This window comes from Anolis sagrei, chromosome Y (genome assembly GCF_037176765.1).
Source record: "Anolis sagrei isolate rAnoSag1 chromosome Y, rAnoSag1.mat, whole genome shotgun sequence".
Taxonomy (NCBI): domain Eukaryota; kingdom Metazoa; phylum Chordata; class Lepidosauria; order Squamata; family Dactyloidae; genus Anolis; species Anolis sagrei.
In genome coordinates, this window is record NC_090035.1 from 42,331,567 (window position 1) to 42,358,821 (window position 27,255).

At 37.8% G+C, this 27,255-nt stretch overlaps 1 protein-coding gene across 11 annotated transcripts in view; it reads left to right on the forward strand.

The window, feature by feature from the left end:
- LOC137094732 (CYFIP-related Rac1 interactor A-like) overlaps positions 1 to 26,009 on the forward strand; it is an 88,976-nt gene extending 62,967 nt beyond the window's left edge. For all 11 annotated transcript variants that reach the window (XM_067461627.1, XM_067461625.1, XM_067461630.1 and 8 more), the window contains 4 exons: positions 20,333 to 20,412; positions 21,434 to 21,560; positions 23,332 to 23,402; positions 24,556 to 26,009. In XM_067461627.1, the coding sequence (XP_067317728.1) occupies positions 20,333 to 20,412; positions 21,434 to 21,560; positions 23,332 to 23,402; positions 24,556 to 24,619 (342 nt within the window). In that variant the 3' untranslated portion in view covers positions 24,620 to 26,009. The remainder of the gene's footprint in view (positions 1 to 20,332; positions 20,413 to 21,433; positions 21,561 to 23,331; positions 23,403 to 24,555) is intronic.
- Positions 26,010 to 27,255: the final 1,246 nt, after the last annotated feature.

Here is a 27,255-nt window from a genome sequence, read left to right on the forward strand (position 1 = left end):
GAGGAAGCAGCAGAGAGAGGAGAGGAAGGCGAGGCTCGGAGCGAGAAGAATAATAAAGCAGGAAGCCGGAAGCCGGAAGAAAGAATCAACACGAAATAACGCGGGAAGACCAAAATAACGTGAGAAAAAACGTGGAGGAAAAAACGCGAGAAGTCGCAAATCCCGCGAGAGACCGCGAGAAGAATAACAGGAGGAAATACAGGAAGTAAACAGAGAGAATAAGCACGAAGACATCAGAGGACAAGGAGAAGGAACCAGCGACCAGAAAAGTAGGAGCAGTGAGAAGCAGAAAAGAAGAAGGGAGAAAGAGAAGAGGCGAAGGGGGGGGGGGGGGAGAAGAAAAAAGCGGAGAAGAAAAGTAAAAAGAAAGGTAGGGGAAAATCAAGTGGAAAAAATAGAAAATAAGAAATAATAATAATAATAATAATAATAATAATAATAACAACAGGAAAAAACCAATCAAACAAACAGATTAAATAAAAGCATAAATTGACAAAGTAAAAGACAAAAAAGAAAAGAAAAATAATAATAAATAATAAATAATAAAAATAATAAATAAATAAATAAATAAAAATATATAAATTAAGAAAAAATTAAAACTAAATTACGAATTTAGAAGTCAACAGATTAACAAGGGTGGAGAATAAGGGAAAGCCGCCTCCCCACTTAAAGAACTGTTTAGATGTCCCAAAATAATCCCCCCATTCAGAAAGAAGAAGTACTATACAGGTAATAACAAAACAAAGTAAATTGTTAATCATTTACAGATCTTCCAAAAGAATACAGAGGAAAGCCTCCATAGACTACTCAAAAGAGCACAAAGGAAAGGAGAAAAGAGATGGTGACCCCGAAGATAAAAGAGATAAAAGAGTGGAAAGAAAACAAAGGGACAGTAAGAAAGGGCTCAGTCTCAGAAAAACCAACCGTGAAAGAAATGTTGAAAGAGATTATTAAAGCGCTACAAACAGTGAAAGAAAATCAAGAACACCAGAAAACAACCCAGAATCAGGCGCAAAGCCTGAAAGAGATAAAAGAGGAAATGAAGGGAATGAAAACAGAAATAGTGCTGCTCCAAAGTGAAATCAAAAGTATAAAAAGTGAAAAGAAAGACATGCAAAAAAACACAAGAAAGCCTAGAAAGAAAGATAAAGATACTACACCTAGAAAAAAGAAAGACTAGAAGAAAAACAACTGCACGCTGAGATAAAAGAGATGGAATTCCAATTAAGACTAAGGAACATCCAGGAGAAAGAAAGTGAGAATATAAGAGAAAAATTAAAAGAGATATTGGGAGAACTGATGGAAAAAACAGAACAAGAAATTGACGAACAAACAGACAGAATACACAGAATTAACACCAACTTTGCGAGAAGAAATAGAACGGCGAGGGACGTATTAGTCCATTTTGTCAAAAACATCCAAAGAGGCGAGGTACTAAACAGCAAAAGAACAATTTTCTACAAAGGCAAAAAGGTCATAATACTGAAAGAAATACCTGGAGCAGTATTAAGCAGAAGGAAAAAATACACACCACTTGTGGAAGAACTCAAAAGACAGAAAATACGCTTCCGATGGGAAAGGGTGGAAGGCTTAATGGCAACCTTCCTGGAACAGAAACACTGGATTACAAACGAAGAAACAGCAAAAGATTTCCTAAAAAAGATCATAAAAGAAAGAGAAAATAAAATGGACTACAAAAGAAAGGGAGAGAAGGAAAGAAAAAGAGCACATACAGACTCGCCGGAGAAAGAGGATTTAGAAAACTACAAAATGGACCTAAGGAAGAGTAATAGACACAGCAAATCTCAACAAAGTAGAAGAAGAGACAGAAGGCGAAGGAGAAGTAGAAAAAGAAGAGGACAGAGAAGAAGGAGAAGAGCAGGAAGAGAAAACAGAGGAAGGAAGAAACTAAAGGAGAAACACAACCAAAAAAGCACTTAACCAATACTGGATTTTATAAGAATATACTCAAATAATATTAATGGTTTTAACTGTAAAAAAATAAAGTATTCAATAGAATAAAAAAACGGTATCATGTGATTGCATTTCAAGAAACCCATGTCGCCCAGAAACAAATAGCCCATTTAGACAACAAAAACCTAGGTAAAACATACTATTCTTCAGCCCCAGAAAAAAAGAGAGGGGTGGTTACATATATAAATAAGGATATCCCATCAAACCAAGTATTTAAAGATGAGGAGGGAAGATTTGTACAAGTAATAATAATAAGGAACAAGAGAATTCTGCTGTGTAATATATATGCACCCGACTCTAAAACAAAATTTGCAGAAAAACTAAAAACACATATTAGCAACCATGAATTTGATCATCTGATTATTATTGGAGATTTCAATGGAGTAATAGACGCATCCCAGGATAGAAGTAACAATGAACACATCGGAAGAAAGGATAGGAAAAAGAGAGGAGGAACCCTACTAAAAATAATAACTAACATAATGACGGAAATGAATTTAGAAGACATTTGGAGAAGGAAAAACAAAGGAAAGAAAGATTTTACCTATTATTCGGCTAGACATGAATCATGGTCTAGAATAGACATGGTCTGGGCATCAAAATCTCTTGCTACAGATATCAAAGAGGTAAACAACCTACCAAGGATAGAATCACATCACTGTCCAATAGAAATGAAAATAAAATTCGAAGAGAAAGACAGAAGATGGAGACTAGACGACAATCTATTGAGAAATGAAAATGTGGAAAAGAACAGAAAACTATTAAAAGAATATTTTGATATAAATGACAACCAGGAAACACACCCTTTTATAGTATAGGAGGCAAGCAAAGTGGAGATGCGAGGTAATTTTATACAGCAGAAAGCAATAAAAAACAAAATTAAAAATATAAAAGAAAAAGAAATAATGAACGAAATTGCACAAGAGGAGGCCAACTTAAAGAAAAAACCCCAAAAATAAAGAAACTATTAGAAATCTGACGAGATTACAAAAACAGAGGGATTTTTTAGAACAAGAAGAGAGAGCAAAACAATTGAAATTTATAAGACAAGACTATTTCAAAAATTCAAATAAACCAGGGAGATGGCTATCAAACAAGTTGAGTAAGAGAAGAGAAACAACTTTCATAACAAGACTGAAAGAAGGGGGAAAGATATACACACAAGGAAATGAGATAAAAATCAATTCGAAAAATTCTAACAAAAACTATACAAAGAAGAAGAAATAGATAAGAATGCAATTTATAGATATCTAGGTGAAAGAAATATACCACATATAACTGAGGAACAAAGAGAAGAACTGAACAGAGAAATATCCAAAAGAGAAATTAAGAAGGCAATAAACGAGTTGAAAAGAGATAAAGCACTGGGCCCGGATGGCTTAACAGCCATATACTATAAAACATTTCAAAATGAATTAACCCCCTTTCTGAAGAGAGTAATAAACGAAATTACAGACAAAAGAGAAATGCCCCAAACATTGAGACAAGCACTGATAACCCTAATACATAAAGAAAATACAAACCCAGAAAATGTCAAAAATTATAGGCCCATTTCATTATTAAATTTGGATTATAAATTACTAGGAAACATCATTGCAGAAAGATTGAAAAAAATTCTGAGCAAACGAATTAAAGAAGAACAAGCAGGTTTCTTGCCCAAAAGATCGCAAGCGGACAATGTGAGAACCATCATAAACCTCATAGAATATTATGGGAACAACATACAAAAGAAGATAATGTTTCTAGCATTAGATGCTGAAAAAGCCTTCAACAATGTAAATTGGGATTTTATCAAAAAATTAATAAAAGAGATGGACATGGGTTACTATTTTGAGAACATAATCGGAGCAATATATAACAATCAGGAAGCGAAAATTATAATAAATGGCCAACAAACAGAGACAATTCATATCCAAAAAGGAACGAGACAAGGTTGCCCAATATCCCCGTTAATCTTCATCCTAACTTTAGAAATCCTATTAGACAGAATAAGAGAAGACACAGAAATTAAGGGAGTGCGAATCCAAGGTCAAAATTATAAGATAAGAGCGTTCGCAGACGCTATAATAGGGATAATAGAAGAGTCAAAGAAAAAATTTAGAAAAATTTTTAATCAATGATTATGGTGAAATTTTGGGATTCAAGATCAATCCAGAAAAGACTAAAGCAATAACAAAAAATATTACTAAGAAAGAACAGGAAAAAATAGGAGAAGATTGGAACATCCAACTTCTTGTTTACTTCTTATAATTATTTATTCCTTTCTCTCATCTACCATCTTCTTTTCCTCTTTCCTCTTCCTCCTCTCTTCCCGATCCTTCCACCCCTTCTTCGTTCCTTATTATGTCTTTTATATATATTATATATTCTCACTTGATACCTTGGGCACTGTTAATGTGTCCCTTTCTTTATATCCTTGTCTTTGTCCTTTGTCTTTCAGTTCTCATTACCCCGTGGGGAGCTCACCCTTTCTTGATCAAGGTTTCTTACCTTCTTCCTCCACTGTGCCTTTCTTTCTTTCTCCAGTCTAGAAGAGACTTCTTTTCCACACTTCCGATACTTTCTTTCGACCTTAGTCTCTTTTCTTCATCCTTTTTCTTAGAAATTCTGTATGCACGTCCGGAGATATACGGGGGTGCCTTACCCCCGTGAGCTACTGCGGCGGCCCGCCTTACCTCGGGGATCTGTTTGCCGGGACCTTTAGGTGCCCCCCCTTGAGGGGAGAGCCCCTTTTAGGTCCGTCGGCCGAAGCCCCTTGCGGTTACGCAGTTTCCCCCACCTCAATCCGTGGGGGAAAGGGAGCCTTGGCTCTACCCAGCCGCCTACAGAGCTGACACCTCTCTGCCGAGTTCTAAGGCGTCTGTCTCTCCGCCATCACGGCATACCGGAAGCCTGCACGAAATATCTGTGAAAGTAAAGACCATGGACCTAAAAAGCTACAGACTAGAAGAAAGGCAGGAAGCCATGGAAGCAAAGAATATGGAGTATCAGCTTAGATTAAGAAATATAGTGGAAGAGACAAAAGAGAATATACAGGAGAAAGTTACAGAAATCCTGACAGAAATGCTAAACTGGACAGAACAAGAAGTGATAAATCATACAGATAGGATTTATCGGGTAAATACGATCTATGCAAAAAAGAACAGAACCGCGAGGGACGTGATTGTGAACTTTACGAAGAAAACGGTTCGTGACGAAGTGTTAAGAATAAACAGCAATAAAAATGTGTTCTACAAAGGGAAAAAAGTAGCAATCCTGAGAGAATACCCAAAAGCGACGCTGAATAAAAGAAGAAAGTACAACTTTCTTACCGAAGAATTAAAGAAACAAAACATCAGATTTCGCTGGGAGAAAGGAGATGGCCTGATGGCAACGTATAAAGATCAAAGATTTTGGATTCTAAATGAGGAATGTGCTAAAGATTTCTACGACAAGATAAAAAGAGAATCAGAGAAAGGAAAAGGAAGGAGAAGACAAGGCAGAAATTCCCCGAAAAGGCAGAATGATCAAGACAGTGCAAGAGGACAAACAAAATGGACGACAAGAACAACAACAGAAGAAAGCATAAAAGGAGATAGACCAAAAGGACCAGAAGAAACAAGATATGACGAAGACGAACAAACCGAGGAAGAAGGAGAGGAGTACAGAGAATCGGAGAGAGAGGAGGAAGAGGAGGAGGAAGATATACCAAAAGAAGAATGCATGGACAATTAAAAATTTATTCAAATAATATTAACGGGATTAATTCACCGAATAAGAGAAATAAAATATTCAATAGATTAAAAAAAGAAAAGTATCAAATTATTGCTCTCCAAGAAACCCACATAACACACAAACATGTAGCTCACTTAGTCAATAAAAAATTGGGCAGAGTCTTTTACGCCTCAGCAAGCGAAAAAAAAAGAGGGGTGGTAATATATGTAGACACAAATATTCCGGCAACCCTAGCCTTCAAAGATGATGAGGGAAGGTTTGTGGGAGTCAATATTATGATTCAAGGGAAAACTTTACTAGTCTGCAATATTTATGCCCCCAACGGCTCCAAAACAGTATTCGCAGAGAAACTGAAAAAACAAGTAGACACCCAACTATTTGATCAACTGTTAATATTGGGGGACTTTAATGGGGTATGTGAGAGTAAATTAGACAGAAGTAAAAATACAAAGAAGAAGGGAAACAGAATATCAATTAGTGGAAACCTGCCGAAATCAATTCTAAAATGGAAAACTGAGTATGGACTACAAGATATCTGGAGAGCAAAACATGAAAAAGAAATAGATTATACCTTCTATTCAGACCGTTTTAGAAGCTGGTCCAGAATAGACATGATGTGGATATCAAAGTCATTAACAATAAAAGTAAAAGAAATACAGATACTACCGAGGATAGAATCAGACCATTGCCCCCTAGTAATGAAATTACAGTTAATTAAACCGACCAGAAGGTGGAGACTAGACGAAAATCTGCTGAAAAAAGAAGAGGATATAGAAAATAACAGGAAAAAACTAAAAGAATATTTTGAGCTAAATGACAAAGAAGAAACTCATTTGTATGATATTTGGGAGGCGAGCAAAGTAGTTATGCGAGGTAATCTGATTCAACAAAAAGCAAGAAAGGACAGAATGAAAAGACAAGAGTGGGAAACAATTATGGAAGAAATTAAGCAGGAGGAAGAAAACTTAAAGAAGAACCCAAGGAATAATAAAAGCCTAAATAAACTTAGGATACTACATAAACAAAGAGAACACATTGAAGTAGAAGAGAGAGCAAAAGAATTAAAATACCTAAAACAAAACCACTTCATGAACGCAAATAAGCCAGGGAAGTGGCTGGCTAGGAAATTAAGAAGAAAAAGAGAGGCAACATTTATAACAAAACTAAAAGATGAAGACAAAATGTACACCCAAGAGGAAGAAATAAGAAGACAATTTAGAGGATACTACCAAAACCTATATAAAGAGGATGAGATAGACAAGGAAAAAATTGTAAAATACCTAGGAGAAAGAAAAGTAGAAAGGATATCAGAAGAGGAAAGGGAAGATTTGAATAAAGAATTTGAAGATCTGGAAATTAAAGAAGCAATCAAAAATTTAAAGACGGAAAAGGCCCCCGGCCCTGACGGCTTTTCTGCCACCTATTACAAAACATATCAAAAAGAACTAATACCCTATTTGAAAAAAATCATGAACACAATTAGAGAAACTAAGACCATCCCAAATTCATGGAAACAAGCACATATTTCGGTTATACATAAAGAAAACACTGACCCAGAAAAAATTAAAAATTACAGGCCCATATCACTCTTAAATATAGATTATAAAATATTTAGCTTCATAATTGCGGAGAGACTTAAGAAATTGCTTACGAAAAGAATTAAAGAAGAACAATCCGGTTTCCTCCCAGGAAGACAACAGAAAGAAAATGTCAGAATAATATTAGATTTGATTGAACACTACGATATCAACAACCAAAAAAAAGTAATGCTGCTGGCCCTAGACGCGGAGAAAGCCTTCGATAGGGTAAATTGGGATTTTTTTAAGGCACTCCTACAAGAAATGGATATAGGATATTTTTTTCAAAATATGATAAATGCAATATATCAGAAACAGGAGGCCAAAATCTGGATAAACGGACAGGAAACGGAGAAAATAGAAATTGAGAAAGGGACAAGACAGGGATGTCCCTTATCCCCGTTGATATTCATCCTGTCATTGGAAGTTCTACTGGATAAAATTAGAGATGACAAGGAATTGGAAGGTGCAAAAATTCAAGGTCAGGAATTCAAATTAAGGGCCTATGCGGATGATATTATCTGTATAATAGAAAAACCGGAGAAAAAATTGGGAAAATGGATACAAACAATAAATGAATTCGGAGAGGTGGCGGGATTCAAGTTAAATTTGGAAAAAACAAAAGCATTGACGAAAAACATCACACAAAAAGAAATGAAAAAACTGGAAGTCATATGGGGTATTCAAACAGTAACGAAACTGAAATACTTAGGAATAATATTAACGGCTAAAAATTCACAATTATTACAGAACAATTACACAGAAGGATGGAAAAAAATGAAAAAAGAAATAGAAAGTTGGAAAAACATGAATTTATCGCTATTAGGAAGAATAGCCAGTATAAAAATGAAAATATTGCCAAAATTTATCTTCCTTTTCCAGAATTTGCCAATAATTAGAAATCAAAATCTCTTAATAGAATGGAACAAAGAAATAATGAAATTTATTTGGCAAGGTAAAAAAGCAAGAATTAATAAAAAAAATATGATTGAAGATACAAAAAAAGGAGGATTTGCCGTCCCCGATCTAAGGATTTACCATGAAGCTAGTGCACTAATGTGGGTCAAAGACTGGACGGAACTGAAGAAAGAAAAATTGCTTACCTTGGAAGGAATGGAACTACGAACCGGATGGCATCACTATTTGTGGTATGGAGACCCAAAAAAGGAAAAAAAATTCGGGAACCATTTTATTAGATCCGCAATTATGAGAAGCTGGCAAAAATATAAATTGAGATTATGCGAAAAAACCCCATTATGGGTCTCACCGTTGGAGGCCAATCACAGAAGAGAAATGGGATGGAATAGCTGGCCGATTTATAAAGTATTATTAAAAAAAGGACAAGGAGAGATGGTACTGAAGACCCAACAAGAAATGAATGTGATAGATAAAAAAATATCATGGTTCCAATACAGACAAATAAATGAATGTTTCAAGAAAGATAGAACACTAGGTTTCCAGGAAGAAGAGTCCTTTTGGGATAAGATATTAAATACCAACAGAAAGATAATTACTAAAATATATAAGAAACTTAGAGAATGGGATTTAGAAAAAGATGGAGAGAAAAAATATATGAAAAGATGGAACGAAAATCTGGGTAAAACAATTAGGAAAGAAGAGTGGGAAAAGATATGGAAAACGAAGATTAGATACACTTACGCTATAGATCTGAAAGAAAACTGGCTAAAAGTGGCACATAGATGGTATTTGACCCCCAAAAAATTAAGCAACTCAAACAAAAATTTAAGCAGTAAGTGTTGGAAATGTGGGAGGATAGACGGCACATATTATCATATGTGGTGGTCTTGCCCGAAAGCGCAAATTTATTGGAGAAAAATTCACAAAACAACACAAGAAATCTTAAACATAAAACTACAGTTTAATCCAGAAATATTCTTATTAGGAATAACTGAAGAGAAAATAGAAAGAAATACAGATAAACTCCTCTTCTTAATGAACACAGCAGCAAGAATGTGTTATGCAAAGATGTGGAAGAAAGAAGAAGCCCCAGAGGTGAAAGATTGGTTTGAAAAAGTACTAGATATCAAAAACATGGATAGATTAACATACCTGATAACTAAAAGTAAAGGAACCCCGATAAAAGAAACTGATTGGACAAGAGTGCTAAATTATACAGACCAAATGAGTAAGAATATAGGTCAATAAATAGAAGAGAGAATGATAAGGGATTATGAAACAAAGAAGAAAGAAGGAAAAGGAACATCCACTCGGAAGATACGAAGGAAGTCAACGAGAGAGACGTTTCCATCTGTCTCCAATCTCATTTTAACTACTATTTTTCTTTCTTGCTATTTTCTCCCCTCTCTTTTTCCCCCCCTCTTCTCCTTTCCTCCCCTTTATCCTTTTTCTTTTCTGTTTCTATTCTATTCTTCACCCTTCCACCTATTACCCTCACTGTTCTCCTTTCTTTCTAATGCACTCACCTTTCTCTACACAACCTATCCATTTTGATTTGTAACATAAAGAAAATCTTTTAATAAAGAATATTTAAAAAAAAAAAGATTGGAACATCCAAATTGCACAAAAAAATAAAGTATCTTGGAATTATTCTTGCCGCAAAAAAAATCTACAATTAATGGAAAACAATTATATAGAAAAATGGAAAAATAAAAAAGGACCTGGAAAAATGGGGAAATATGAAATTATCTCTACTAGGAAGGATAGCAGCTGTGAAGATGTCAATATTGCCAAAATTAGTGTTCCTATTTCATAATCCACCAATAATTAGGAGTCAAAAAATACTAAACAACTGGAAGAAAGATATTATGCGATTTATTTGGCAGAAGAAAAAACCAAGAATAAACTACAAAAAATGACAGATGGGAAAAACAAAGGAGGCTTAGCAACCCCAAATATTAAATTACACCATAATGCTTGCGCATTAATCTGGATAAGGGTTTGGACAAAACTGAATAAGGAGAAGATTCTAAATACAGAAGGAGAAGGATTGAGATCAGGGTGGCATGCCTACATAGGATACGACAAAGCAAAGAGAAAAAAATTCGGCAATCATCTTTCATTAAAGTCTGGAACAGATATAAGGACAAATTTTACAGGAAAACCCCATTATGGCTTTCACCATTTGAGGCCTCCCAAAGAAGAATTTTAGGATGGTACGATTGGCCCAAATATAAAGATATAATAAGAAAAGAAGGAGGAGAATTTAAGCTAAAAACACAACAAGAATTAAAAAATATAAATAACAGAATCTCATGGTACCAATAGGAACAAATTAAAGAACACTTTAAGATAGACAAAGAAAAAGGATTAGAAGAAAATACCGGTTTCTGGGACAAAATAATGCAAACGGAAAACAAACTAATCTCAAAGATATACAAAAAGTTATTAGAAGGAGAAGGAGACACAGAAAAGGAGAAAACCTATATGAAAAAGTGGAAAGATAACCTAGGAAGAGAGATAAAGAAGGAAGAATGGGAAGAAATATGGAATAAGAAGCTAAAATACTCAAAAGCAACGGAACTCAAAGAAAATTGGTTCAAGATAGCCCATAGGTGGTATATAACCCCACATAGGTTAGGGAAATTCAACAAAAATACGAATACAAAATGTTGGAAGTGCGGAAATCAGGAAGGGACATATTACCACCTATGGTGGACCTGCCCAAAAGCGACAATGTATTGGAAAAAAATACAAAAATCGTTACAAAGAATACTGAAGATCAATATACCTTGGAAAACGGAAACCTTCTTATTAGGGATACATAACATAAAAATGGAAAAAATAAGGACAAAATCCAATTCCTCTTAACGACAGCAGCGAGAATAATTTACGCGAAACATTGGAAAGAAAAAGATCCCCCGGAGGAAGAGGAATGGCTAACGAAGATTCTTGATATAAGAAATATGGACAAATTAACTTATATACTTTTTTAAAAAAGGGGTACTCCCACAGCCGAAATAGACTGGAAACAAGTAACAACATATTTAATAGAGGATAAAAATATGAAAATAATTACATGAAAGAACTGAAAGAAGATATAAATTAGGGGAGACCAGAGGAGAAACAAAAGATGAAAAGCAAATCGAGGGAAGGAACGAAGGAACAGGGAAAACCTCCTAAAGATACCAGGAAGTCAACGCCAGATTCAAAACAATCACACACCCCTTCCCTCACAATCTTTTTTCAAATTGCCATCACCACACCTGGCACACTATGTATGATCAGCAGCCATAACCCAGTCTACTCTCCACCTTCTCTATCCTGCTATTCCCCCCTCCTATTTCTTTCTAACCCCCCTCTATCTTACCCACCCAGTTACTGTATGTTTTTAATGAAAATCAATAAAGATTATTTTAAACGGATTTTTTTTAAAAAAACCAATAATAATAATAATAATAATAATAATAATAAACATTCGTAATAATAATAAAAACAAATATAGTTAAAAATAAAGCATTATAGAGAGTGAGGAGAAGTAAGAAACAAGCACTGAAGAGTGAGGAGAAGCAAGAGCTAAGAGAGGGGGAAGGGGAAAAATACTAAACTAAAAATCATATATATTCTTTACATGGACTGCATGAAGGATTGGAAGCAAGACAGTGTATAAAGGAAACCAAGAGAGGAAGGAGGAGTTAGCGGTGGTCTAAAACATACTAACATACACTGAGGGAATAAAGTAGGGGGGGGGGGAGGGAAATGGATACATACATTCATATTTACATAAATAAAAAATACAAATAATAATAATAATATTAAAAATATAATAACAATAATAATAAATATAATTAAAGCTAAATAAACAATAAAGAGAGAGAGAGAAAGACAGGGAAAGAAAAATGACACAAAAAGAAAAGAGATAGAGCATAAACAAGGAATTAATAAAATATATATTAGATATTCCATGGATAAATACACTACCTCCAAGAAGAGTAAAACAACAGCAACAGTAACAACTCCATCTACAGCTAGAAGACCCTCAATACAAGGCAACCCCTCTACAAAAGAACTTATGGCGCAATTACAAAAAAATACAAGAAAATCAAGAAAAAGTGCAGGATAAACAAGATAAAATACAGGAGAACCAAGATAAAATGCAAGAAAGACTGGAAAAGATCTTTCAAGATGAAATGGGAAAATTAAGAAGAGAAGTCAAAGAGGAGATTTCCATGGTAAAAAAAAGAATTTAAAGAAATTCAACAAGAAATGAAAGAGATTAAAAAGGACAAACAAACTTTAACCAAATCAGCTGAGAAGACCAACCAGAAAATTACAAAATTAGAAGAACTAAGTGAAAGATTGGAAAAACAACAAGAACAAATGGCAATAAGAGAATCAGAATTCCAACTTAGATTTAGAAATGTTAGGGAATGTGAGGGAGAAGACTTGAGAGATATAATTGCAGACATAAAGGCAAAAATTCTTGATATCTCCAAAACAGAAGCCGACCAAAACATGGACAGACTATATAGAATTTATACCCACTATGTGAGGAAACACAAAGTGGCCAGGGACATTGTGGTCAAATTTGGAAGAAAAAGGGTTCGGGATGAAATTCTCAAACATAACTCCAAAAAGCCTACATATTACAAAGAGAAAAAAGTAATTATCCTAAAAGAAGTACCCCCATCAATAATGAATAAAAGAAGAAAATATTATTTCCTATCGGATGAACTCAAAAAATACCAGGTCCAATTCAGATGGGAAAGAAACAAAGGTCTGATGGTTCCTCTCAACGATAAAAAAACACTGGATAACATCAGAACAGAAGACGAAGGACTTCTATAGAGACCACCAAAAAGAGATTGAGAAAGGAAAACAACAAGATCCAAGAGATAGAGAATCGACTAGCAGACCAGACCCAGATGGCAGGAAAAAGGGAGGTAAACAGTTTGGGGAAAAAGCTGAAAAAAGACCAAGAGAAAAATCCCCAGAGGAATACGATGTGACAACGGAATTGGAATTGGTGAACCAGGACTGTCCAGAAGAAGAAATGCATAAAGATGGTGAAAGTCTTCTCAAATAATGTAAATGGTCTGAACAGCTCAAATAAAAGGAAATTAGTATTCAAGTATTGATGCTGTCAAGGTGATGCATGCCATATGCCAGCAAATATGGAAAACACAAGAATGGCCATCAGACTGGAAAAAAATCAACTTATATCCCCATACCAAAAAAGAAATGCGAAAGACTGCTCCAACTTCCGTACAGTGGCTCTTATTTCTCATGCCAGTAAGGTAATGCTCAATATCCTGCAAGAAAGACTCAAAGCAATACATGGAGCGAGAGCTGCCAGATGTTCAAGCTGGGTTTAGAAAAGGCAGAGGAACGAGAGAGCAGATTGCTAATATCTGCTGGATAATGGAGAAAGGCAGGGAGTTTCAGAAAATCATCTATTTCTGCTTCATTGACTATTCTAAAGCCTTTGACTGTGTGGATCATAATAAATTGTGGCAAGTTCTTGGTGGGATGGGCATACCAAGCCACCTTGTCTCTCTCCTGAGAAATCTGTACAAGGACCAAGTAGCAACAGTAAGAATTGACCACGGAACAACAGACTGGTTCAAGATTGGGAAAGGCATACGGCAAGGCTGCATACTCTCACCCAACCTTTTTAACTTATATGCAAAGCACATCATGCGATGTGCGGGGCTTGATTAATGCAAAGCTGGGGTGAAAATTGCTGGAAGAAACATTAACAACCTCAGATATGCAGATGACACCACTCTGATGGCCGAAAAGGAGGAGGAGCTGAGGAGCCTTCTAATCAAGGTGAAAGAAGAAAGCACAAAAGCTGGGTTGCAGCTAAACATAAAAAAACCAAGATTATGGCAACAAGAATGATTGACAACTGGGAAATAGAGGGAGAAAATGTGGAGGCCGTGACAGACTGTATTTCTAGGTGCAAAGATTACTGCAGATGCAGACTGTGGCCAGGAAATCAGAAGACACTTACTTCTTGGGAGGAGAGCAATGTCCAGTCTCGATAAAATAGTAAAGAGTAGACATCACACGGGCAACAAAGATCCGCCTAGTCAAAGCCATGGTATTCCCTGTAGTAACCTACGGATGTGAGAGCTGGACCTTAGGGAAGGCTGAGCGAAGGAAGATAGATGCTTTTGAACTGTGGTGTTGGAGGAAAGTTCTGAAAGTGCCTTGGACTGCGAGAAGATCCAACCAGTCCATCCTCCAGGAAATAAAGCCCGACTGCTCACTGGAGGGAAGGATACTAGAGACAAAGTTGGCCACATCATGAGGAGACAGCAAAGCCTAGAGAAGACAATTAAGCTGGGGGAAGTGGAAGGCAAAAGGAAGAGGGACCGACCAAGGGCAAGATGGATGGATGGCACCCTTGAAGTGACTGGATTGACCTTGAAGGAGCTGGGGGTGGTGACGGCCGACAAGGAGCTCTGGCGTTGGCTGGTCCATGAGGTCACGAAGAGTCGGAGACAATTGAACGAATGAACAACAAGTATTCAATCAAATAAAGAATTGTAATTTTGATATTATTGCCCTTCAGGAAATACACATTACACAAACACATTCATCTTACCTTATCCAGAAACAATTAGGAAAGGAGTACTACTCGCTAACCCAAGAAAAGAAGAGAGGAGTAATATTGTTTATAAAGGAGAAACTCAATCCAAAATTGGCCTTTAGGGACCAGGAGGGACGTGCCATAGTAAAAGTGTGGAAAAAAAGAAAGAAGAAGTTAAATCCAGGCAATGAGAATAAGATGGCAACTATATGGCAAATGAATTATTATAATAATGATGAAATTATAGGCAGAACATTGAGATTGATTGAAAGTAGAGGGAAAAGGTTAGTAGAGGATCTATATACAGAGGATAGAAACCTCGTAGAACAAAAAGAAATTCAGAATTGGATAGGGTCAGGGAATTGGATTCAAAGCTGGGCTATAAGACAGGAAATTTTAAGATGCAGGGGAAAAATTAGAGAACAGGATAGTCCATTTGAGAAGGTGATTAGGAAATGTTTGAGAGGGGAGACGAAAGTGGCAGGAGATCTGTACGACCAAATTATAACAGTAAAAGAAGAAATAATAGAGGAAATTTTCCAAACATGGAGATTGGACATGGAAATTGAGAGGGAAGACATCCAAAGGGAAATAAGTAATATAGCAAAAGAAAAATATAATGTATTAAGAGAAGCAAGAAGGAAAATGTTACAAAAATGGTACAGAACTCCTGCACAACTTTCACGCTCTGTATCAGGGATCAAGGATAGGTGTTGGCATGGCTGTGAACAAAGAGGGGTGTTTAATCATATGATATGGGAATGTGATCAAGTGCAAGAATACTGGAAAAGGATTGAAGGGGAAATCAATAGAATGTTAAATTTACAAATAGTAATAATTAATAGAAATATACTACATGCACGGATAGCAGGAGTGAAGAATATACAAAAGGAAAAATTGGTTGACAAATTAATTGCATGTGCACAAATTGTTTTAGTGAGGGGTTGGAAAGACAAAACAAAATGGACGCTGATTAATTGGTACAACTATATAGTTAATATGTTAAATGCGGAAATAACAAATTGCAAATGGAATAATATAGATAAAATTGAAAAGGTTGCAATAACTAAGAGGATGTGGGAACCAGTTAGGAATTATTTAGAGAATGTGTTAAGATGTGGATAGATATTTCTGATATTTCAAATGTAACTTCTGTAGTTTGATGCATAAATGGCATGTACAAGGAGGGGAGGGTGGGAGTGGGAAAATCCAATAAAACATAAGCAGCTTGCAAAAAATAAATAAAACAAGGGGAGGAGAACCAAAATCTGGACAATTACCATTGAACTTTTTACAGATGAAAAAAGATTTTTGTTTACAAGCTGTCTGGAGACTGAAAAACACCACGGTAAAAGACTACACCTATTACTCCGATAGTCACCAATCGTGGTCCCGGATCAATATGGTTTGGGCCCCGAATTCCATTGTTATAAAAATGGATAAAATCCAAATCAAACCAAGATTAAATTCAGATCATTGTGTGTTAGAGATGGGCATAAAGGAAAGGCCAAAAGCAAGGAGATGGAAACTAAATGAGAATTTACTCAAAACAGAGAATGAGATAGAAAATAACAGGAAGTTACTTAAAGAATATTTCAAGATTAATAACAACAAAGAAACAAAAATAGAAACAATCTGGGATGCCAGCAAGGCAGTATTTCAACAGGGAACTAAAAAAACAGATTAAGACAAGAAGAACAAATAAAATTACAGGAAAATCTAATAATCAAAGAGAATCTGCTTAAGAGTAATCCAGGAGATAAGAAAGCTAGAGATAGAATTAATTAAGAAACCAATGAAATCATTACAATTAGAAAAATGGCGAAGAAGCTGAAATTCCTGAAAGTAAATCATTTCACAAACGCCAACAAACCGGACAAATGGCTCGCTAAGAAATTGAAAACAACAACAACAACAACAACAATTTATAACCCAGATAACAGAAGATTGAACAACTTATACTTTATCCTAAACTATACCAAGAAGATTTATCCAATAGAGGGGACATTACAACTTACATCTTGGAGCAGAAGTTGGATAAAATAACAGAAAAGCAAAGGGAAGCTCTTAATTAGCAAATTACAGAGGACGAGATAAGATCAGCAATTAAAAATCTTCCTAACAATAAAGCCCTTGGCTCCGATGGATTACCCTCTATATATTACAAAAATTTTCAAGATGATCTGATCCTGACACTAAAAGAAATAATGAACAATAGTTTGACTACCTCCAAAATTCCAGAATGCCAACATAACCTTAATACAAAAAGGTGACTCAGATTCCTCAAATGTTAAAAATTACAGACCAATTTCGTTATTAAATAACGACTATAAGATCTCTTCAAGTATTCTGGCCAACAGACTTAAAAACTTTTTAGAGGATCAAATAAAAGATGACTAAACAGGCTTTATGCCCAACAGAAAGATACGGGACAATATAAGAACAACTCTTGATATAATAGAATACTATGAAAGTAACGCACAGAAAGAACTTGGACTGTTATTTCTCGATGCTGAGAAGGCATTTGATAATACCAACTGGGAATTTATACTAGAAATAATGAGAGAAAGAGATATGGGTTTCAATTTTATCAATGCGATACAGGCCATATACTCTAAACAAAAGGCCAATATAATAATTAATAATTTGGAAACAGGAAGTATACCGATTGAGAAAGGGGTAAGACAGGGCTGCCCCCTCTCCCCCCTGTTATTTATAATGGTAATGGAAATATTACTTGAAGAAATTAGAAGGGATGAAGAACTAAAAGGTACAAAAATCCGATCTTCAGAATATAAAGTAAAGGCGTTTGCAGATGACCTGGTCTGTATAATACAATCACCACTAGAAACAGCACAAAAATGGATAAAGAAGATAGAATATTTTGGAGAAAGAGCAGGTTTCAGAATAAATAAAACTAAAACTAAAGTATTAACCAAAAATTTGGCCAACATCAAAAAAGAAGAATTAAAGAAGATATCCGGTTTTGACATATCAAGCAAAATAAAATATTTAGGAATTCAAATTACGGCTCAGAACTCACAACAATTAAAAAATAATTACAAATCAACTTGGAAATATTTAAAGAAAAAATTAGAAGAATAGAAATATCTTAATCTATCTTTGTTAGGTAGAATTTCTGCCATTAAAATGAGTATTCTCCCCAAGATGATATTCTTATTTCAAATGTTACCAATTTGAAGAACTGAATTTTGGTTTAAAGAATGGAAGATATCACAGAGTTTATTTGAGACAAGAAGAAACCAAGAATAAAATATAAGATTCTTACAGATTTGAGGAAAAGGGGAGGCCTATCATTACCAGATTTCCAAGCATATTATGAAACGTTTGCATTATCTTGGGTGAAAGAGTGGGCCACACTATAAAAATAAATAAATACTAGATTTGGAAGGATTCGACTTACGAAGAGGATGGCATGCGTACCTTTGGTATAATAAAGCCAAGATTAAAAAGAATTTTACCCATCATTACATCAGGGCAGCCCTCTTAAAAGTTTGGAAGAAATATAAGGAGAGACTTTATAATAAAACCCCTCTGTGGCTCTCCCCTGTGGAGGCCCACCACAAAAGAGAGATCCCATCAGATATCTGGCTTAATTATAAACAACTTCTGAAAAGACAAAATAATGTATGGACACTAAAATCATTAGAAGAGATAAGACATGAGGGCCACAACTTAACATGGTTCCAATATAGACAAGTAATGGATGTGTATAAAGAAGATAGAAAGGCTGACTTCAATCAACAGGATGTTATATGGGATATAGTTATGAAGAAGGAAAAAATTGAATAAGGATTATATACCAAAAGATCCTAGAATGTAACACGGAAACTGAATTGGTAAAAGTGAATATGATTAAATGGGCAAAGGACATTGGCCATCCTATTCTATTAGAAAACTGTGAGAAGGTGTGGAAAATTACAACGAAATTCTCCAAATCTTTAAATATCATTGAAAACTGATATAAGATGTTTTACCGTTGGCATTTAATTCCAGAGAAACTTGCAAGATTTTACAAGAACCAAAGCAATAAATGTTGGAAATGTGGAGAAGAGACAGGGTCATTCTTCCACTCATGGTGGTTTTGTAAGGAAATTAATAAACACTGGAAAAAATAACAATCATACCCAAAGTATATTAAAACTAAGGTTTAACATGAAACCAGAATATTATCACCTAAATTTGACAGATTCGAAATTCGATAGAAACAAAGATAAAATCTTCTTCTACTTAACGACAGCTGCGAGAACCCTATTAGCTCAGAAATGGCGCTTAAAAGAAACCCCCACAATGGAAAACTGGATCTCTAAAATAAGAGACTTTATGGACGTGGACTCTTTATCCTTCCTGCTTACAGACCAGACAGAAGGACATAAGATGGGCTGGTCCCAGCTAAAAGAATTTTTGCAGGAGCTGAAGATAAACTGCTCTCAATAAAGGATATAATTAATCCTACTAGTAGACAACAACTAAGATTGAAATCACTCGCTGTGCTCGCTGGACAGGAAGACAACCCTCTACCCCTACCTTCCTTATCCCATCCTTATCCCATCCTTTTTTTCCTCTTATGTCCCTTCGCACTTCCCTCCCCCATTACCCATACCCCTCTGTTCTGGAACAGCTGTTCCAGGAGCTGCAATTTTGTTTGCTTTGCATTGAACGTTTGTTTGCAGTCCTAAGTTTCAGGGACTCCGCAGATTGGTGGCTTCTTTTGGCTGCAATTATAGGGCAAGCCACCTGTCAATTATTGTTAGGTCCCTGGTCCCGCCCCTTTTTGGGGTTTTGGAGGGAGCCAGTTTGAGTTCAGTCCACACAGAGAAGCACAGTCCACACAGAGAGGACATAAAACCAAGACCTCCTGTAGAAAGCTTTGTTTTCTACAGCTGGCCGGGGAGTTATACAGCCCATAGCTTGGCCGAGGATCATACAGCCTTACAGCTCCTTTGCTGAGGGACTTCAGCCAGCCATCACAGAAACCTGAACTCCTTCTTCTCCCCTGGGAGTCTACAAAGCTCTGCTTGGTAAGGGTCGCTTGCGGAAGCCAGACGCAGTTGGTACTGGGTGCAGGGGTTCCACGCCAACAGAGGCAAGTACAGACTTCCCAGATTAGAAGTTGAGGATTTCCCCATTAGTTAATTACAGTTAAGAAGATAGTGCCTGTTCCCAGTGAACAAGATTGCAAGAGCCAATAGACTGTTAAAAAAAGCTTGAAAGTACCTGTTTGTTTTCATAAATAAAGAACTTTGTTGGACTTACTTTAAGCTTCTACAGAACTTTGTTTTGGGGGAATCCAAGGGCCTTTAATCTGAGGCAGCCCCGGTGTCCCATTGGGCACACAGAATTTATGTCCTGTCTACAGTCATATGCACAGGCCCAGCGTGCGACAGCACACCCTCCCCCTTTTTAAAAACTTTCCTACTTTCCTATCCCCACTCATTTCCTTTTTATCTATGTAAAAAAAAATTATGTTACTTTTAAAAAAAAGTTATTAAACCAAAAAAATTAAAAGTGCCCTTCTTTTTCATTTCAGAATAAAACCCTCCCAATCGAGGATACAACCGACTGCTTAAGCACCATGGCCTGTGTCTGCCGGGTGATGCTGGAAACTCCGTAAGTGATCCCCTATCATTGGGTCAAAAGCACATCCACCATTGTCCTGCTCACAACAATGCCTACAAAAACAAAACAAAGCAAAAAAATAAGGGTGTCCCCCTCCCATCAGATGGCTAAAACTTGCTTCCAACTTTTTAGGCCAACTTTATGGCAGAGAAGGTGAAAGACCTTGCAAAATTACAACTCCCATGATTCTGCAGCATTGAGACATGTCAGTCAAAGTGATGTCTAATTTTACAGTGTTGGTTGCACTCTGGATGGATCTGAACTGCCATATAAAATACAGATTATCTGTTTTGAACTGGATTGTATGGCAGTATAGACTCATACAATCCAGTTTAAAACATATAATATGAATTATCTGCTTTGGTAATCTGGATTATATGGCAATGTAGAAGGGGACTAAGAATGAAGATATGCTAGGGAGTCTTCGTCTTTCTTCCACTGGCACAGTGTTTCCCAACTTTTTTTTGACCAGAGACCACTTGACCAGGGACCACCCTCCAACATTAGTACCAAAAGGGTTATGAATCAGTTTTTGGTCAACTTTATATTTGGTTTGGTTATTTGAGGTGCTGATTCAGAAAATTGTATTGGATCAATCACATCAGCTCTAGTTTCTGATACAGAACATATGACATCCAAGTGTCACCATCTGCTCACCCACAGAAGACCATGTTTAATAAACTTCGGTTTTGCGAGACCAGTTGTTCTCATTGCAACAGTGTAGTAATGGTGAGGGCACACACCATATTTTAGTTCCTGCAGACCACTGGTTGTCAATGCACCACAGCCTGGGAACCACTGCACTAGCAGGAGCTACACATTGTGGGCAAATATGGGAGAGCGCTTTCTCTGCTATGGCACCCTGATTGTGTAATGCCCCCTTCCGTTGGGGTTCTTGCTCTGTATCAGTTGTGCAACATGATGTGTCTTGGGCTGGGACTGGAGTATCTCAACTGACTACAACAGAGGTCTGAGCCATAATTTCATGATTTCTTTCTCCGGTCTCTTGCAGGGAATACCGGAGCCGGTTCACCAATACGGAGACACTCCTTTTCTGCATGCGGGTGATGGTAGGCGTCATCATCCTCTACGACCACGTTCACCCCGTTGGGGCCTTTGCCAAGACCTCCAAAATTGACGTGAGTTATGTGGATGAGGAGGGGGGAAGGCAGCCATATTAGAAGCTTCTTAAGAAAGATCCATGAAAGAGCCGAAGGGGAAGAGGGAAAGCTATCACTAAAGGGATGCATTATTTGCATGTTGTTCTGTGTCGCAAGGCAGCGGAGCCTTCCTGGGTCCTTTCCACACTCCCCTATTATCATGCCATGATCCCACTTTAACTGCCATAGTAATATTCTATTGAATCCTGAGATTTGTAGTCTGGTAAGAAAACACCAGAGTAACTCTCCAGCAGATAATTTTAAAATCTGGTATTTAGTTTATGCCACACGCATAGGTTTTCCCTCTCATAACACTATGTAACACAATTTTTGTTCCTAAGTTATAAATATCATTTCCTAATTGGTTGTCATAAAAACATAGAAAAAAATTATTAAACTTTGTTTTTGCGGGAGGGACATCCTGCAGCACATTTTGCGATAGTTTTCCAATGAAGATTGTGGCGTATTGTAAAATAAACCATGTGTAGTTCACATTTGACCAGTCCACCCACTGTCTTGGCAAAGAAAGAAAATGTGCCATGCAGATGATCACTGAAGAACAAGCAGTTTATTCTTCGTAACTCAGAACAACATATTTACAATCATGTGATCATTTGCATTGACTCACATAATGTCCTTTTAGACAGATTTAAAATGGTCTCTCTTTGTCCATGTGGAAAATCTTCCTCCAGCAGCTCATGAAATAAGAGCACACTTCAAACTCTCTCTCTCAGTGCTTCTCTGCAAGAACCTGTATAACTGAAGCCTGAAAAATGTAACAGTATCCAAAAGTCCCAGGCTCAGCCAGCTCCCTGGGCATTGTCCATCCAATCAGCTTCGTACAACTTATTTTACAATTGACACACTAACAGATTTCTTGTGTGCTCCCATAAATATCTCATGGAGTCTCATCCAATTCAACCTAGTTTGTGGCAGCCACAAAAATGAAATTTCTGGAATAGAACAATGACTTTCAAAGGAAAGACCGGACAATTAAACAGGAAATAACACTTTCAAAATAGGAACAGAGAATGTTTCAAACATAGTGTCATCTAAGATCCTTTTTGTGTGAAAAATTCCTCCATACAAAAAAAAGAAAACAACATTGGCACCCCAAAGTGCCAAAACAGGGAATCCATAGGATATTGCAATTAAAATGTAATAATTGTAATGGTGTTATGATTGTAGAGGGTGAAAGAGTCCCATGTTTGTGTTTTGGTGGTCAAATTCAGCCTTTGACCTGCCACAGCCTTGCAGGGTTGGTGTTCAAAGGGTCAGAAATATCCTCTTCCTTTTGTCTCTCATGAAACTTATTGTGGAGAGCTGGCAAGTTCGGCTTAACTTCTCCTGTTCTTCTCCTGTCTGTTCAGGCCCGTAGCCAGGATTTCGTTTTGGGGGGGGGGGGGCTGAATTTTTTTCAGGGGGGGTTTCGGGGGGGGCTGAGTTTCGGGGGGGGGGGCTGAGTCTGAGTGAAAGAGGGTCTAGCCTAGCAAACCTTTTGTATCATTACCCCAATACCCCCATGCATATGGGATATATTGAGTATGGTGATCAGATCATGATATGAATAAACATAACAGTTTAAATAATGCACCAATAAGGCCTTTTCGCGAACCACCATGAAAATTTCGGGGGGGGGGGGGCTGAAGCCCCCCCAGCCCCCCCCCCCCTGGCTACATGCCTGTGTCTGTTTATTCCTGTTTGCAATCTAATAGGCATGTTTTGTCTTTTCTCTTCTTCCCTGCTCCAGATGAAAGGATGTATTAAGGTCTTGAAAGACCAGCCTTCCAACAGCACAGAGGGCCTTTTGAATGCACTGAGGTAGGCACCCTTGCAAGACAAGCACCTCTGTACATAATGCCCAGCATGGCTCTTGGAATGGGAAGGCAAGCAGGCCTACTGCACATTCTCTGGAAGCAGGGGAGTACTGGGGTATTTTCAAAACCTGGCTGGGTCCAAAATGGCTGCAGACCACAGTGCCTTCAGGATTTGTCTTTAGGCTCCTGAGCAGCACTGAAGAATGTTCAAGACCTGTGCTGATGGCCTTTGTTAGTGAATACAAACATGGCCTTGCTTAGATAGGCAAACCAGAGGGTAGGCCTCAGTTTGCAGAAGAATTCTGCAAATCTTTGCCTTCATATCCCTTGAAGTGGACAACCTATTCCAAAAGTGTCTTTAGGGGTCCAGTCATTCCTAAAAATAGTGGTTGATGAACAGAAAAGACAGACAAGATCCCTTGCAGTGTTGTTTGTGTGTGTGAGATAGGGAAAGTACACATATGTTGTTGAAAAAAATGTAGTTTGGCACATGCATTGTTGAATACGATACAATCCAAGAAGTTTGGATTGTATCGTATTCAATCCAAGGTCTTGAGGCTCCTCCTCCAAAGAGGTGCTTTACCAAACTACAAATCCAGAATGCCATATTATTGAGCCATGACAGTTCAAGTGGAGTCAAATGGCATTAATTTGCCAACGTAAATCAGTAATTCCCAAACCTTGGTGCTCCAGATGTTTTGAACTTCCAGAAGCCTTAGTCAGTTTGGTCAACAGTGAATGCTAAAGAGAGGGGATCCACTCCTTCCTTCCTCTTTTCTTCTCTCCTTCTCTCTTTCCTTCCTCTTTACCTCCCTCCCTTCCTTACCTCCCTCTTTCCTCTGCCATCTTTCCTTTCCTTCCTTTCATCTATCCTTCTTTCTTTCCTTCCTTCCTCCCATTCTTCCCTTCCATCCTTCCTTCCTTTCCCTTCCGATCCCATGGAGAGCTCCCTCAATTTAGAAGGAGCTCTCCATGGTGCTGAATCCCATCTGATTCAGTCAGTTCAGCACCTGGAGAGCTTTTTTTAGCAAATGCCTTTTTGGAAGCATGGAGCTCAGCATGGGTTGGAAAGCATCCTATTGTCATGGCAGGGCCCTGTGTCCCCCGTCCCACCCACCAAACTGCACTTCCCATCCATGCCCTGCCCTTTCCCACAGGTACACCACCCGGCATCTGAATGATGACACCACCTCCAAGCAGATCCGGACCTTGCTGCAGTGAGCCACACGGAAGGAAGGAAGGAAGGAAGGAAGGAAGGAAGGAAGGAAGCCCCTTGCCTTCTCTGGAGACCCGGAAGGGAATAATGTACTCCATGGAACCTTCAGCTGAAAGTTTTAATGTTGACATGTTGCTATAAATAACCATTGGCCCATCATATTTCTCATTTTGTAAAAAGAAGAAGAGGAAGATGACAAGAAGAAGAGGAGGAGGAGGAGGGGGAGGAGGAGGAGAAAACAATAGGTGGGAAACTACCATGAGATCATCCAGGTAGCCGAGTGCCAACATGCTCCGTCTTCCAAGATCACACCGCCTTCAGCAATGGCCAAGGTGCGTTGATGTTGTCTTCCTGTCTGCTCCATTTCCAGACCGACTTGTAGCCGTCCAAAAGTCCAGTCCTTGGATGTGGTGATGGAGCTGCGGACAAGTTTCCAAAGAGAAGGAGGCCATCTGTTCCAAAGCACCTTGGAGAGCTCTTTGGGAAAGCATGGAGCTCAACCTGAGCTGAAAGACAGAGACTGTCCATTTTAAGAAGGAGGGCCAATGGAGACCTTGGGACCCGGTGGGAAGTCCTCTTTTAGACTCGCTTCTGGAATCCAGAGGCAGATCATCAGACTCCGGGGAAGACGGGGAGGCAGAAAGGGAGCAGGAAGCAGGGAGAGTGGCTCTCTGGATCTGAGATGTATAGGGCTGGGTAACCATGGAAAAATTTGTTTCTAAACTCGATTCGTTTTTAGGGGGGTTTTGCGTTTCGTTTTTTAAAAGAATTCTGAAATTTTTCTTTAAAAAAGTTCAAAATATACGAAATTTCATAAATTACGAAACAATTACGAAACAATTACGAATCGATTCGTTAATGGCGGACGCAATTGCGCAATATGCAAAAAAACACCTCCAAATGGGACAGGGGGAACTTCTGAAGCTTCCCTCTCCCTCTGTTGTTGACTGTTGGTGTGATAATTTCTTTTTTTATCACTGATAAAACAAACAACAACTATAAAACTTGCACCAGACATACGGAAACAATTACGAAACAATTACGAAACGATTTCGAAACGATTTCGAAATGATTTCGAACCAATTACGAAACAATTACGAATTAAATTGAAAAATTCGTTTTGATTTTTAGTTGCTCCAGCATGGCTCAATATCGGATCGTAAGCTAATTTAAATACGAATCAATAACGAATTATGAAATTAACGAACGAAACTGCCCAGCCCTAGTATATAGTGTGCCTGGGAAGTGATTGCCAATCGGCGACGAGGACAATGGGTGGGAACAGGGGTGATGGCGGACATCATAGTTAAAAAAATTATATCTTCCAACACTTGACTCCATTCAAAATGGCTCAGTCACACCTTTTAGATTTTTAATATAAACAATTAAAATCCACTCACCTGTTCTTTTGTACATTTTTTGTGTCAAATAAAAGAGGAAAAAGGAAAACAAATCATAAATCTCTTGTGTGAGAGGTGAGCCTGCATTTGATGTGCAGGTGCATTTGAGTTTTCTAGGTTCTCAAGAGGGATGGGTTCTCTGTGGACAACCCATGTTCAAAATAGCACTACAAACTAGCACAAAGATAAAGGTCTTTTATTTCACCCAAAATAAGGGCACAACACCCAAAAGGAAGGCGGATCTATGTATGCAACCAAAATGTCATATCTCACTTTTAAGAGGGAATGGGATGGGGTAACATATAAGGGGGAAGCAGGGCAGTTGTTGAGTAATGGTTGAAGTGGAGGACTGAGGCAGGAGGTCACTGGGGAGGAGTCAGGAGGTCACAGGCATGAAGCCAAGAGGTCATCAGGGTGGATCCAAGAATTCATGAGGAGTGGATGCCTTATGGATGGAGCCACCAAGATATCAGCTTGCACAGTGGCCATTCTTCTACAAGGCCTAGGTCTATTCCTTGACTGGTTGGGAAGGCAAACTGTTGCGGGTTAGATGACCGGTGTCCATGATCAAAACATTACTTCTGTCCTGAAGAAGCAGAGAAAGGAGCAAAGTGAAGGGGGTCTCCAGTGGCACAAGCAAGTACCACCTGGATGGTATTAAGATGACCTTATGGATGTCACTTTGCACAGTGGCCATTTCCCTACAAGACCTAGGTCCATTCCTTGACTGGTTGGGAAGGAAAACTGTTGGGGATTATATGGTTGATGTTCATGAACAAAACATTACTTCTGTTCTGAAGAAGCAGGGAAAAGGCTTGGAGAGAGACTGGCTGGAGAAGGCTTGGAAGACATCTCCCCAAGGCTCCAGAAGGGGTGTACTGCAGGAGGGGTTCAGAAACATCAGAAGTTGTTGTGTCAAATCATGTCCAACTTACGGTGGGCTTAATGCTCAAAGGGGTTTCTTGCATTATTTATTTGCCTTTACCTTCCTCTAAAACCGAGAAGAGTTGACTTGCCCACAGTCGTCCAATGGTTTTCCATGACTGAACAGGGATTTGAACCCTGGTCTCTAGAATCATAGTCTAACACTTGAACCATTTCACTATGCTGGCTCTCAGGGCCTTCGCTGGCAGGTTTCAGTTAGCAAGGAAAGCCAAAAGTAGAGCTAAGATTTTAAAAGTGAATTTTAGAAGAAAATTTGAGAATGGGTTAAAGATAGGAGAGGAGAGGGGATGATTCTA